The 14,790-nt window shown below is 39.5% G+C and overlaps 1 protein-coding gene across 1 annotated transcript; it reads left to right on the top strand.

Moving 5' to 3' along the window:
- The first annotated feature begins 3,547 nt into the window (after window positions 1-3,547).
- LOC136442641 (uncharacterized) lies at window positions 3,548-13,652 on the top strand. The gene is made up of 15 exons (XM_066439585.1): window positions 3,548-3,586; window positions 4,151-4,239; window positions 5,085-5,242; window positions 5,730-5,863; window positions 6,236-6,408; window positions 6,989-7,215; window positions 7,668-7,826; window positions 8,627-8,769; window positions 9,291-9,530; window positions 10,080-10,156; window positions 11,371-11,540; window positions 12,096-12,257; window positions 12,845-12,966; window positions 13,245-13,461; window positions 13,627-13,652. The coding sequence occupies exons 1-15, from the start codon at window positions 3,548-3,550 to the stop codon at window positions 13,650-13,652; spliced, it is 2,136 nt and encodes a 711-aa protein (XP_066295682.1).
- Window positions 13,653-14,790: the final 1,138 nt, after the last annotated feature.

The following is a 14,790-nucleotide window of genomic DNA, read 5'->3' on the forward strand; positions in this document are numbered from 1 at the left end:
TTGACAGCCACAAATGTGAGATCCTTTCATTAATTCTATAACACGTGCTGATAAAGTTATACTAGAACTTCATTGGATTTACCACAAATCAGTAGACACCTCCGGCACCAAGTGTCCTTTTTTGCTGAGGAGTCAACACTATTATGGGAAACAGAACAATATTACCCGCTGAGAATGGACCCAGGAGAGGGATATAATGGGCCATGAATGAAAGTATCGATGATAGTTAATCGTGTTTCATAGTGTTCGGTTTTGGCCTAGACGACATTGCTTTGACAGATAGCAGTGAGGATACAGGACATGTGTGTACGTAGAGACGCTCGTTCAACCGTCAGAGTTGAGTTGTTTTAAGGCATATTTGTGGAGAAAATCATAAAGGTAGTTTTGCATAAGTATCTACTAATGTTAGAATGAAGGTTTCTGCATTTAAACGTTTTTTCTCGGGGTTTATTCTGAGGAATCTAATCCATCTCCGGACTCCCAAAAGTCCCAGAATGTTTTCAATACATCATATACACGTTACGTTTAGGCACTGCATACTGATTTATCTACAGACAATTGTAATACATTTAATATACACCTAGTTCATGATCTTAGTAATGATTATTTCAACCAAACATTGGACTTTCTCTATAGGTGTAATAACAACCGATGCTTCTGAGGCTGGCTTTACATGGATAATTTCCTACTGACTCAATTTTCAGGACCACAATCGGAACCACAACATGAATTTTCCTCGGCCTGGACTATTTCTCTTTCACAAAGACGCAGATGTTTCTCCCCGCTAACGTAGCATAAATTAATCCATATTGAGCTTAGCTAACTGTTGATGGCGTTTCACATCTTTAAAATGGTATTGATTTTTTGCCTGCCCGTATGATGGGAAATAAGTTGATAACGCAGAAAACAATTCGCGGTAATGGTCCTCTGTTGAGTGAATTTTGCTTCGCCCCCGTTATCATGACAAAGTGTTCTACTTCTAGGATCTCTCTAGTTAGCCTGCCAAATGCAAAGCCTTGGGGTTCATTATTCCAAGTGGTAATTTAAGATAATAAAGCTGAATTGCATACCGCAGTTATATGTAATTGGACGACTTATCATAAAGATAAATCTAACGTGAAGGGTTGTCCTGATGTAAAATTTCTGAATTCTGAATAGCAACAACATACCTTTGCGCATACTAGAACGAAAACTTGTATTTCCACAGAAAGTGATAAATACTAATACCACTATGATGTATATATTCAAATCATCATTTTTTGCGCAAATATTTTTTCAAACAGTAGACCATGCTCCATTAGTACAGGGGTTTGATTTTACAGAAGCGATAACGTTATATTGACTGAGCGATGGGTGCAATGTAACAAATTATCGGGACTGCAAATTTTGTTGATGATATACAAAAAGAAAAGAAACTTATATCGATTTGGGGATTCAGTGTATTCATTAGCCCACTAGAAAACCGTTGACAGAAAAAGCTGAGCAGAGGGCTAGCTGCATCCTTTCTATTGATACCATTCTATCAGTTTTTAATAGAACAATGTGGCATAAAAAATGTTTGTGAAAATTGGTTGTGACACTTTACCGTATAAAACAAAAGGTTACAATGACGTGGCGTTTTATTGAAGCCGGCCATGTATACTTTATGCAATAAACCATGCAATACACCAAGACTTTGGCAGGGGGCACAAAAAAGTAAAAGAGACTTTACGCCCCCTGGTGCTTCACGTGTTAAAACAGCTTAGAGGTGGACTATAGGACAAACATCACATGGTACACATACAACCAAATACCCGCTTCAAACTAGGGCGTCGGGAGCTAAGTAACCAACAATTCACTCAAGTAGTTGTCATCGATACAGAAGCGTTATCTACATGTTTTCTGTAGGTCATACAAACCGAATTTGTACGCTCAACTGTCTCCATCGAATAAACATTGGGCCTAACGGACCGAGCCTTATTTGTTTGCATTAAGACAGCGAGTGATAACTTATCAGAATTAGCTTGTTTTAATAGATCCAGGTCAGGATAACGAATGTTTTCTGTTTGTTCCATCAACACCATTGTCTTCAACCTTTAGGAGATGGGTCCCGGGTGTAGCGATTTTTCTTTTAACATCGGAAACATTCATTTACTAGATATTGTTGACCAGTTCGTGCACAATGTCACACCTAGACGAGATCTAAAACCTACCTCACAAAATTGATTATTACAATGACTGATCAGCATACGTCTATTTGTTCATCACTAATGCTGTTTTCTTACTTTGTCAACTATTAACCATAACGCTAAACAGGTGACAACACGTCGATAAGTCAGTGGCAGTCTTTGTAAAGTCTTTGTCCTGTTCTCTCCCCCGGCTCGGTGTATCTGCTGAGCGACGGCGGAAAAAGAGCACCATATATAGGTCGTGCCGTTGATCGTGGGAAAGGTATGTGAGATCAATATGTCCAACCTGGCGTACAAAGATAACTATTTTTTACTGATACTTTGTTTGTAATGTTTGATTTACATTAACCCTGGGACTGCAGAGGCTTTATAAAGGCCTTCTCAAAAATATCTTAAACACCTGGATATCTGAAGTGTGCATACTTTGGGGATTACCGACGCTGCATTTGTTACATCTCTTTAAATTAATTTCTTTTTCGTTTATGTGACTTTCTTCGGATACGTCGTGCATACAACAAGAAAAATTAACATGTCATCAAACCATTATCATAAGACTACAGCGTGTTTTTTTTTATATAATCGCTAGGTAACTCGTAAGAAAAATGCGGGTAAGGAAAGAGCTACTCGCTACCAGTTCATTTGGTGTATGGGTTGACTTTTGAGCTCCTTGTGCCAATAAATCTGCCAAATCCATATTGCAAAATACATCGTTAAAATATTCGATAAGGAACATCTTCGGATTTTAACGGAAATAAGTGGGCACCTGATCTAAAGCAGAGCAAGGGCAATCCTGTGAAAGTCCCGAACATCTATAACTGAATTATCCATCTTTTTCTTCTGATTCTTTACCTACTATAACGCTGCATATGTGGCCTCCGTCTGCCAATATTGACTGTGGGCGTCTCCTGCGACGAAATGATTAAAATGACTTGAGCTTTGGTTAACATTTAAAAAAGGTTTTAAATTTTATACTGTAACGCCATGAAATTTGAGTCATATTCTTGGTTTTTGCGTGAGGCTGGGAACTGGTTTGAAAGCACCTCCTAAACATGCCTGCACTTATTTTGACAAAACCTCGCGTGTCATGTTATCTCTACCAGGCACCTTATTGGTGTTGAACGAGTCAGTGGGGGGTCACCTAACGATTAAGACGACATTATGGACACCAGGTTGTGTGTACATAAGAGTGATTGCTGTAACTCTCTGAGAAGATAAATAACAGCATGCATTCTCCCAGGGGATCCTAAATATTTCTAATACCTCACCATAAAGAATATGACATAGATATTTTTTTTCCAATTCCTGCAAAAATTGTGGTTCGAAATGAATAATTCGTAACGACATTTTACACTGCGATAAACATTATGTGGACTGTAACCATGGCGACTGTAACTATGGCGACTGAAACCATGGCGACTGTAACTATGGCGACTGTAACAATGGCGACTGTAACTACACGAACGCTCACCTAGGTCATTGTATCAGTGGGCCTGACGCATTTGTAAGATCTATTCTCACTTAATGTGTATTCGAAAACGTCTTAGTCTTATTAAAAACATACGATACAAAAAACAGGTGAATGACAAAAAAGGCTGCCCAGGTCATTTCGGAGAACGTACATTTCTCAGTGTATCTACCCACGATTCATACATTCTTTAGCCCAAGGTAACCGAAGGTCACCTGATCTCCATGTTCCGTTTTGTTGTATTATATAAAGGAATGGAATCAGCCTTTTCATTAGACAGATACACCAATAAACATACACCTTCTATCTACGTCGCCATGTTGGATCTCCCGTCTGATAATGTCACCTGACAGTATTATACTACTGGAATTAAAATATTCTGTGACTTTGTTCATTATTTGTTGGTATTTTATCCTTATTGGTTTGTTTTAAGACAAAATCAGGCATGGGTCTCATAAGATTCTTACGCATGAGAAGTAAACCCTGTTCATGGAGTTCCACGTGATTCCCTTCACAGCTCCCCGTGTGTCGAAGACCATCTACCACCATGGACCGATGCCTGCTGATGACAGTAGTGGCTGTCACTCTTCTAGGCCATGCAAATGGGTAGGTTTGTCACACAAAAACGATACAATAAAGCTGACCCGAGTCACCCAAACAAAGCGAACACTTTTTCCACGTGTAAATATTTGGTAGACCAGCATACATTAAATCTACTCAGATAACAGAGAAGAAGAAAGCAATAAGGGACCAGTGACTATGTAGTATCGCATAGTAATGCGACATCGCAAACACCTTGGGATCAGTCACATTTGTGTCTATAGGGGTGTGTATAGATTTGTAACTTTACTTCAACGTTTAGAAAAGCAGAGTTCAAAGTTAAGTATTTTTCAAAAACAAAACATTCCTCATTGTTTGCTTTACTGCCCTAACTTTGCCTACCAACATACACGACTCCTTGAAAGACTTGAAGATTCAAATGATCCACATTATGACTTTAACAGACGGTGCTACTGTGTATTTTCTACTCAAAGATTCACCCTTATTCGTCATCATTATTGATACGCATTGTAAAATTTTAGCCGGCATACGGCTTTCCTGTTTTGAAACAAAGTCTTCCCCAGAATGTATTTACACTGCAATTCAGCTTAATATTTTTATCATCGATATCATACGCCGATGAATAAATCGCTGAATATATGATTAGATGAATGAATGATGGAAGAAAGCTTTGATTGATTGATTTATTGATTTATTGATTTATTGATTTATTGATTTATTGATTGATTGATTGATTGAATAATGGTTAACTAATCAAATAACTAATAAACGTCCGTTACTTTGTATTGTATCAAAGTTTCCCAGCTCTTATGGGCTTGTAAGACACCATCATCAAAAGACTACAGATACTACACGAATAAAACGTTTTCGACATTTAACTCTCTACATAGCCAGCGCTTCGAACTGTGCAACCTCGGTCAATACAATGTGAGCCGGTACGATGGATTTGTCATAGCGTCCACTACGGTGTTCGCTCCTTTATTCGTGAACGGCACCCAGCAGGCGGACAGTAAAATCTTCAACTACTTCAAGGGAGCAAACGATAGAAGTTAGTACTCTGATATAATGTAGATTCAGCTCTTCAAGTTATTAAAGTTTTGACCTTCGTCAGGAACACTGACCACAATGACAACTATGACTGTGACTTGACGTTAATTTTAATTCAAATTTACGTCCATTTAGTTGATAAGTTTAAATGTTAATATCAGTTTACATTTACGTCGATGACGTTGAGAAGTTTAAATGTGAATAACATAATCAAAAAGCACAAAAGAGCAAATTTCAATGTTTTTCGTGTCAGACAGTACTGTTGTAAGATCTACATCGTTATACAATGATAATCAGTTGATATACACATGTAGTACTTTATTTTATTGCTTCTTTATGAGTTATAAGATCATAATTATCAGATTCAGAGTTCTGCTTCCACGTTGTCGATTAGACATTTATACTTATATCTAATAGAATTCAGTGGTTTATGCACTAACAGTTTGCTCCCACAAAGTAACCGTAAGTTTCCATACACTCTGTCCTAGACCTGAAAATGAGACTCCCAGGAACCATAGTAACGCAGACCTACATCGGCTCTGCGCCTGCGCGGGAGGTGGCGGTCGGAGCCTTCATACCATTTGAACTGTGGAGCAACCCACCTGTACCAACTGATGAGGAGGTAAGCAAGATAATCTTCTCTTTATCCATTTGACCCATTTCTTCAATGCAAATAATGACACGCAAAGGTACAGAAATAACGAAATAGGGTGTGGTCATATAGTGTTTTCTTTTTTTGTGTGAAAGTTTACAGTTGAGAAAGGCATCCCATTGTTTGTGTGTGTGTGTGTGTGTGTGTGTGTGTGTGTGTGTGTGTGTGTATGTGTGTGTGTGTGTGCGTGTGCGCGTGTGTGTGTGCTGGAAACGTTAACATTGTAAAGATAATATGTTACTCAGCAAAATATAATGGGGGTCACTTGGAAAACGTTCGGTCATTATAGACGTAACAGATGCATAGGCTCATGAGATTTAAAATATTTCTGTTTCCTCGTAGGTTGTGATTGACACAGTCCCAAGCACCATCATGTACGAAGTAGCGATTCAAGGGCAAAAGCGAGGCGTGACCCCTGACACGGAAGCGGCCAAGTTGTTCTCCATCCTCAAGGAACATGACGAACCTGTCTGGTCCGAAGATGACTACTACTACTACTTAAGACCTTTGGGCAGGTAACGTGGCTTGAACTTAAAAAATATCTATTAGCATTTATATTACAGGTGGCTATCTACTTTTTCAAGATGCAAATGCAGACCTCACGATAATGTTTGATCCACTCATATCGGAAAGTACCTCTCTTCTTTTCGAGAAATGTAGTGGGTTCATTAACTCAAGATGTCGCTCTCTTTAAATGTGAGACCTCCTTGTTACGTCTTATTCTAGGGACATCCCTAACCCAAGCTATGCACTCATTTTTACCTTTGAGTGAAGTGAGTCGAGTCGTGTAAATTGCCTTTCCTAGCTTAAGGGCACAACATCGGGGCATGTTCCGGAATCAAACCCAGGACCCTTGATTCTGGGCCAAATTCTCTAATCATAACGCCACAAGAGGCCTTACGGTCAGAAGGACTAGTGCATAAATTATATCCCATTCAATAAGAGTGTGCTGATTTTTTTGTATGATGGCTTGGAAAACAATTGAGTAGAAAGGCATAGGACAGCTTCCGTTTTCTGCATCTTGCGGAATTGACGTATTAAGACAATTGAAACTTGTCAGCTCTTCTGACATGATATTTCTCATTTGTCACTCAGTGGTCTTAGTGATCTTAGGGATGGCTGGGAAAGTTTTGGAGGAGCAATACTTATCTTTGCTACCAACGAAAAAGTGAACAGTTACTACAAGTCAGCTGAAGGTGAAGTAAAAAGCCAGTTGCGCCTTCCCAAGTGTCTCCGGGACAGGGAGATCAGCTGGCCAACATCTGCTGCATCTGTCAACGTGGCGGTGGAGAGAAAATCATGTCGGCAGAATTTCTGCAATGGTACGCTCCATGGTTATGATAATTGTAGACTAAAGTAAATCATAGATTATCAAATAATTTGTTTGTGCATCAGGAACTTGTTAGAGTTTATATAACAGTTGTGTATATGTATAGTACTCAAGGCGAAACTAGCATTATGCTATCAGCATGAGCAGCATTTTCTCAAAACAAATCACCCTTTTGATAGATGTTGAAATTCAAAGCAGGGATCTAGATTGTGGCAATTTGTAATCCATCAAGTGTACCTTATGTCTTGCGTAAATCAGATGTAAATATTGAGTTTTAGATGTCTCTATTGCTGCTAAATGGTAATTTTAACTTGGTTATATAATGTTTATGTCTCATCTACGAATGTATTTATGCACCCTTCAATATGCATAGCTCATTGCGTTTAGAGATTCAGAGATCCACATGTTAATCGGTACTTTTTGCACAACATATAACAATTTCAGAACATCATTGTGCTACCTACAAGCTGATGGACACGTTTGAGAGTGGTACAGAAAAGAGGAGATACAGAGTCCTCCCCTCCGTCTACAACTGGGCCCCGACCTGTCAACTGGAGCACAGCTCGGCGATATCCCAGCCGGTGCTGTATGAATACCTGAGAGGTTAGTCCGCTTTGATCGATATAAAAATTGTATACATGCTTACAAGATTAAGCACATACAAACAAGCTTTCGATCAGTTCATCACGTTGAAATGACCCGCAGTCTATGTGGCGTGCTCTAAATGGACATGTGATATCAGCAACGTGTACATGTGGCACCGTCTGGCACAGTCCCAGGTGTGAATGGGTACCTGATTTCGGTTGGGGAAGGTCGTATTGAGGTCACCTGCTGGCGCCGAATGGTCGCTGCCTAGACCCTTGCGACAGTTCCACAAAGTGCAAGTGTGGAGCAAATATGTATCTGTTGTGTATTATGTGATTGTAAACCCTGCAGCAATTCAGCACGGGCTGCCATTGCACGGGTAATTTCTGACCAGCAAACCAACAAACCAGCAACGTGTCAAAGGCCTTAATCACGTTTAACTCATGTTTGACTTGTCCTGATGTTTGAGTTCAAATAAAAATAGTCATAGAACCCAGGTGAACTAATTCCCCGTGAACTTACGGAACGTAGATTTACAGTAGTTTGTAATTAGAATAGGTGGCACGAAACAATTTCATAGAGTATCGAAATATGCATTAGTGGTATGTTCTAACAGATATGGCAACAGAAACATACCAAATAAATAGGATCATAATCCAAAGATGCAAGGGATGAAATATGTCTTCCCTTGCACATCGATTTGCCTTTTCTTAAAAAGAGGTATCCATGCATTTAAGCCGTACATTGAAGATGAAAATGTCTTTCAATGATCTCTTAAGGTCAGCATTGATACTTTATGCTGTACTTGTCCATTTCAGCCATGGGTGCTTGGCCTTACGAGGGGTTCCAGATGTTTGACCAGAACATGATGACCGTCTACCAAAACGAGACTGGACCAAACCACTGTCAGAAGAAATTCAGAAGCTTTGCTGTCGTCCCAGTAGAAACGCCGTACGAAACTGTGGGTATAAAATCAATCTAATTTCAGTATTTTTGTTTGTAAGGAAGTGTTATATTCTACATAGAGATGGTTCCATGTACTAAAGATGAAGAATATATATATATGCAAGAAGAATACTAGATAGGTCTACATTTTTCTTTTGTTTAGAATATGGCAACCATTTGCGGCAGACGGCATTGTTTATAAACCATTTTATTACGACGAAAACTTGATAATACCTTAAAGTTTATTAAACATCCTAGGGCTAATTGAAAACAAAGCATATAATATATAACATAGAAGACAAAAAAATAAGTGCATAAATCGATGAAAAATGACTAGTTGATATTGATTTCCACTTATCAAGTTAAACTATTGCCGGGTTTTGGTTCTTATCTTTTGGCAGGGGGGGGGTGAATATTAAAAAATTCGAGATGAAAAAAATCAGAATATTTTTTTTTATCGATAAGATGTGGAAAAGCTTGGGAAAATTTAGAAATTTCGGTAAATAATCTATTCTCTGTTAATCGTTGATGATGCAGGCCAGGGGTGCGATTTACAAACCACCACAGCAGTACCCGAACAGGGCCCGCCGCGTCAACTATTGGAGACCTACATACTACGTCAAGTGTTTCGGGGGAAATGGCGATGGTGACGCCATCTTTGATGTGGCTGGGAAACTGGCCAGCGAACTGGACGACATCGGTGTGTGCAGGAGGACTGACCACTTCCACGTGAGCCAGTACAATCGCCAGTCCAGACTGCTGGACAGGCACAATGAGGTTAGTCATTGCTATGTAGCCCATGGACCACAAAATCGTACTGTCCAACACTCTAGCTCTACGGAGCCCACCCTCGCCGAGTTTGTGGCAGTTCGCCTCTAAGACAATAGATTTATTATTTAGAAAATGAGAAGTACCAATAGGAGCTCCAAATTCATTGTCACTGAAAAATTCAGTTCTATAGTATCGGAGCATCATAGAAGGAGTCATCACAGCCTCCAATTCTATTTGTCAATCCCCCTATCTCTAAGAGGTAGTGACCAACAAGCTTCCAGAAGCTTTGCTAGTGAAAGCTTTGCTAGAAGACTGGCCTAGTCAGACTAGTTAACTTTGTTCGTACTCGTAGCTAGAGGCATAATGCATTCACTACTTTATCATTCAGTCCCCTTTTTGCTCACAAATGGATACATTATCTATACTCCTTGTTTTGCCCTTAATTTGCCTGTGCGTTGGCATGTCCTACTTCTTTACTAGTCTTATATCGTACCAAGGAATGCTAGTTCACCAAAATATTTCTATCGCTGATAGAACGCATCTTTCTACCTACAGATATGGTTCTGGGACGACAAGTGCCGATCCTTGATAAACAACGCTCCAAACATCACATTCGACTACGCCCCAGTTAAGTACGTTGATTTTGTTTTTATTCTGTAGAAGCATGTTTACTTTCATATTTCACACAATTTTCATATCCAGACTGGGCTTTTTTGGGATATCTGGGACTGTGGGGGGGGGGGGGCTCTTTCGCCCCCCCCCCCCCCCTCATAACTTCTGAACGGTATGATGTATCCTTCTTAAATTTGCAGGGAATGATGTTCATGTAAAGTTTTATAATTCCTAGAATTTTGGTGACGTTATGACGTAATATGACGTAATTATGAGGACATTGATGTGATTTTATTGGCTAAAAAGGGAATTCCCGTAATATCTAAAGGTATTAAACAAAATAGTATGTATTGTTGATTTTAAGACATATTACGTAAATCGTACCTACGTTGACGTCAAAATGACGTCATTAAATGACGTCACGTGTTCTTAGCGACCCCTTGGGATCCGCCACCTTGGATCGGCCATTTTGAAGTTTTCAAAAATACTTTTTTTCCACTTATGACCCCAAAAAACACTAAAAATAGACTAGAAACGTTAATCCAAATGTTTCTGGTAAAGAAAATGCCACGTACTGACGATTTGAAGGCGAAAAAGCCTGTTGATACCTACAATAGTGTAATGGCCGCCATCTTGGATTTTGACCGATTACGTCATCAAATTAGCATGAATTATGAATATTAAATCATGAAAGTTACATCTAATTACATATGATGCTATACATGTAGGAAAACTAGTGTGGTTGAGCAAGAAAACCTAAGAAATATCATTGTTTTAAAAAAGCAGTGATTTTTGCATAAAATGCCTTTCAGAAACCCGTTGCCATGGCAATACGAAAAGTAATAAACTTATACAATTATCAAAATATTGTTGCCAACTAAATTTTAGGAAAAGTCACCAAGTTTGGTAGTCCTAGCGTATGTCGTTCGGCAGTTATACGATGTCAAAGTTGGCGCGGGCACTTTAAGCCCCCCCCCCTCCCCTCCAGTCTGGATAGGGTTAAAGCTGCACTATGTAAGATTTGGTCAATACAGAAAGTCAATTTTTCTACCATTTCTTTAGATAGTATGTTGAATAAACATTGTAGACTGATATACCAGTATTCAAGAAGGAATGTTTCAACATCATTGCACCATACACAGACATGTTTAAAACTGAGCTTTTAAAGCCAGTACTAGTAATGAGCAGAAGAAGTGTTTCCTTCTGTTTTGTGCCTTTTTCCTGGACTCCCCAGAGTTGACAGCTATTTCCCGATTCCCTTCACGTTTTATAGGGAAGAACGTCCTATCCCAGAGATCGGGGACCGCTGCGTCCAATATGACTGTCAGCAGTTCCAGAAGGTGACAACGTTTGATGGCTTCATCGAGAAATTTTCACCGCCGAAAAGCTGGAGACTGGAAACAGGTAATATTCATGATAGGATACGTTCTATTAACCAATGCCCACAAGATCATAATATGGAAAGAAGTACTCTGTTCAAAGCAGTTCCTTAGCTTTTCTTCTAACTTACAAATGCTTTTGATTTACTAAAAAAATGTGCCTTTATAAAATAAAGCTGCCGACGTATTACTCAAAACTTCGGCCGCTAATTCTCTAATACATTCAAAGAAGAATTCAGACCCAAGATCACACAATTAAAAGAAAAGATTATCAAAAATGCAACTTTATTTTTCGAAAAAAAACTGTTCATCACACTTTGTTTATTTGTTTATTAGTACACGTCAATGATTATATTAGGGAAAATTAACTTGCCTTCGTGTAATGTTGGCGACTACGTATCCTCTTTCATTCATCCGTTGTATTCCTAAAAGAAGGTAAGTATTAGCCTTTTACCAAAAATACTCGCTTTAAAGATGACGTTAACGCTATATGAACAAATCTATGATACACAGAATGGTGGGTATCCAGTGCACTTTAAAATCTATTTTGCACTTCAATTTCTTTTCTATAATCCTTCAGCTGAATCCCATGTACACAAGGGTGACGAAAAACCTCCGTGTTATTTCCCGTTCGTCGTGGATGGACAGCTCTTCCACAACTGCACCTACCACAACTCACACCGCCCGTGGTGCGCATGGGACGCCGTCTTCGCCCCCGGGTACTGGTCGTACTGTGACGAAGGTACCGGTCAAAACTGGGAAAGCTTGTAGGAGTATAGTAGAGCAATATCTGTATGACTCAATCTATTGTGATGTCACAGCTTCAACCTATATGATGTATAAGGAGAAATTCAAACTCTACAACTGGATAAAAAATTCGGAGATTTATTTCGGAAATAAATCTCCGAATTTTTTATCCAGTTGTAGAGTTTGAATTTCTCCTTATATATTGTTTACCTGGATGTCTAACCTTCACAAACGTAACCTATATGATGGTTAACCATAAGAGCGAAGTGCAGACTGCATTAGCGAAAAAAAAAACTGCGTATTGCAAACTGACTGTATTAGACAAAATACTGCGTTCTGCAAACTGTTTTAGCAAAAAGACTGCGTTGTCTAAACTGTATTCAGCAACAACAAAAAACTTCGTAGTGCAAAATGTAATACAGAAAATTCACTCCGGACCAAATATTTTCTGTCACAGACACGCAAGCTGGTACATGTAATTTAAACCTCACAACTAAGCTGATTTGGCTCTTTATTTCACATTGGATTTTGCAACATGTTCTCAACGATTTACATCAAACGTATCTTTCTTCCTGCTTAAAGATGGAGTTGGAGTGAAGAGATTTGATGGCGTCATCACGATGAAAAACATGACGTATTCCCGAGACCTGGAGGACAGTAGTACAGTTGCCTACAAGGACCTTGCCTCGAGGGTAGAAGTAGAGGTACACATGTATGTTTTTCGTGTGTGTGTGTGTGCGTGTGTGTGTGTGTGTGTGTATGTGTGTGTGTGTGTGTGTGCGCGCGTGCCTGCCTGCGTGTGTGTTTGTGTGTGTGTGTGTGTGAGTCTGCATATGTGTGTGTCTGTGTGTCCGTCTGTCTGTACATTTCTGGTCATTGGGATTTCTTAGACAATACGGAAAAGACCCAGGGGGAATGTTATAATACCGCATTAGCGTTCTAAAAACATTACCATTTTATGTCTATTGTTACACCTTCGCAGTTGACCAAGACTTTCGCCACGTCACTGGAGGACTTTGTGAAGCTGACCGTAACAGCATTTCTTGATGACACAATCAACGTTGGGTTCCACCTCAAAACAACGGGGCAGTCTACCACCAACGCATCTCACGTTGTCATGACAATGAAAGAAATTGTTATGGCAGAGGACACTGCCACAGGTGGCATTGTCTTTGACCATTCGAGTCTTCAGTTGAAAGGTGAGAAAGGTATCTGGTGGTCTACTTTAGGTTTGGGTCACATAGTATTATTGCAATTTCATGCTTTGCGTTGATAGGTGAATATCGGCTTCTGTTTATCCATTTCTTCTCATGGCTGTTCCTTTGCCTTTCAACTTTTAAAATGTTCTTACTTATTAAACATAGATGCTACTACATGTGCATCCATGTAACCCCTAACATTGGAATAACCTTCGGGTAACTCAAATGTCCCGATAAACGTGGGCAATCTAGATGCAAATCAAGACCTGCAAAGTTTAAAAAAGGACTGTCTTCCAACTTATAACCTGCGGATGTCAAATACAAGAGTGACTTTCTTCTCTTCTTTTCTTTTCCTCCCTTGAAGACAATGTCGTCTTCCAAGGATTCAAACAGGAACGGATCTGTACCTTCCCGTTTACGTACGGAGGGAAGGAATATGACGAATGTGTGACGTCAGAATCTGGTAGACCCTGGTGCGCCTGGGATGCCATTGCAGATGAAGAGCGGACCACATTCTGTGATCACAGTAAGACACCTCCTTATCATTATTAGCTTGTTCTCTTGAATGACACATGTAGCACAACCCCCACATAAGTTTAGAAGTAGTGTAAATGTCGATATTGGGTAAGACACAACATATTTCTGCCATTACTACAGTATTACTTTAGATAAATAGCGGATATAGCTAGCCTTAGCCTCCACTTGGCCACCCTAAAGGCTTATGGATAGTAGAATTTTGACCAAAAAATAGAGTAGATAATTGACTAGGAGGCACAGTCTGCAAATTTGTGTTCTTAAAGCTAGCGTTATCAGCCTGGTAGAGACTTGTATTTAGCTTCGTTAATCTTGAATTCAGTCAAAGTACGTACAGCCATCTTAGCATGAAAACATGGGCGTTCGGAAGTTGGGTTTTCGTACTCCTGTAGTCTGTCGTTTTTAGTTTTTTTTCTATTGAATGGACTTCAGAATTCAGACAAAACCATTTGTAAATATATTTTGCTTCATGTTGCATATCATGGAAGGACAAAACACGTGATACGTCTTGACGATGAAATCCCTGATTAATGTTGTTATATTTGCCTAATATGCGACAAACCAACCGAAAGCAGAGCCAAAATTCCATCATAGAAGGTGTCTTGACTAATGATATGTTTGCTTTATTCCACAGATGATAAGTTTATCTGCACTACTGAGACGTCATGTGGCTACGGGAGTGCCAAAGGTAATGGCTTGAGCAGGCTGCTGTCCTACATCAACGGCAACAACAATGGCGCTGTAGTCATGGACGCAGCTCGACCAGTACTGGTGGAAGTAAGTGCAAGTCTACGT

The sequence above is a fragment of the Branchiostoma lanceolatum genome, chromosome 9 (genome assembly GCF_035083965.1).
Source record: "Branchiostoma lanceolatum isolate klBraLanc5 chromosome 9, klBraLanc5.hap2, whole genome shotgun sequence".
Classification (NCBI taxonomy): Eukaryota; Metazoa; Chordata; class Leptocardii; order Amphioxiformes; family Branchiostomatidae; genus Branchiostoma; species Branchiostoma lanceolatum.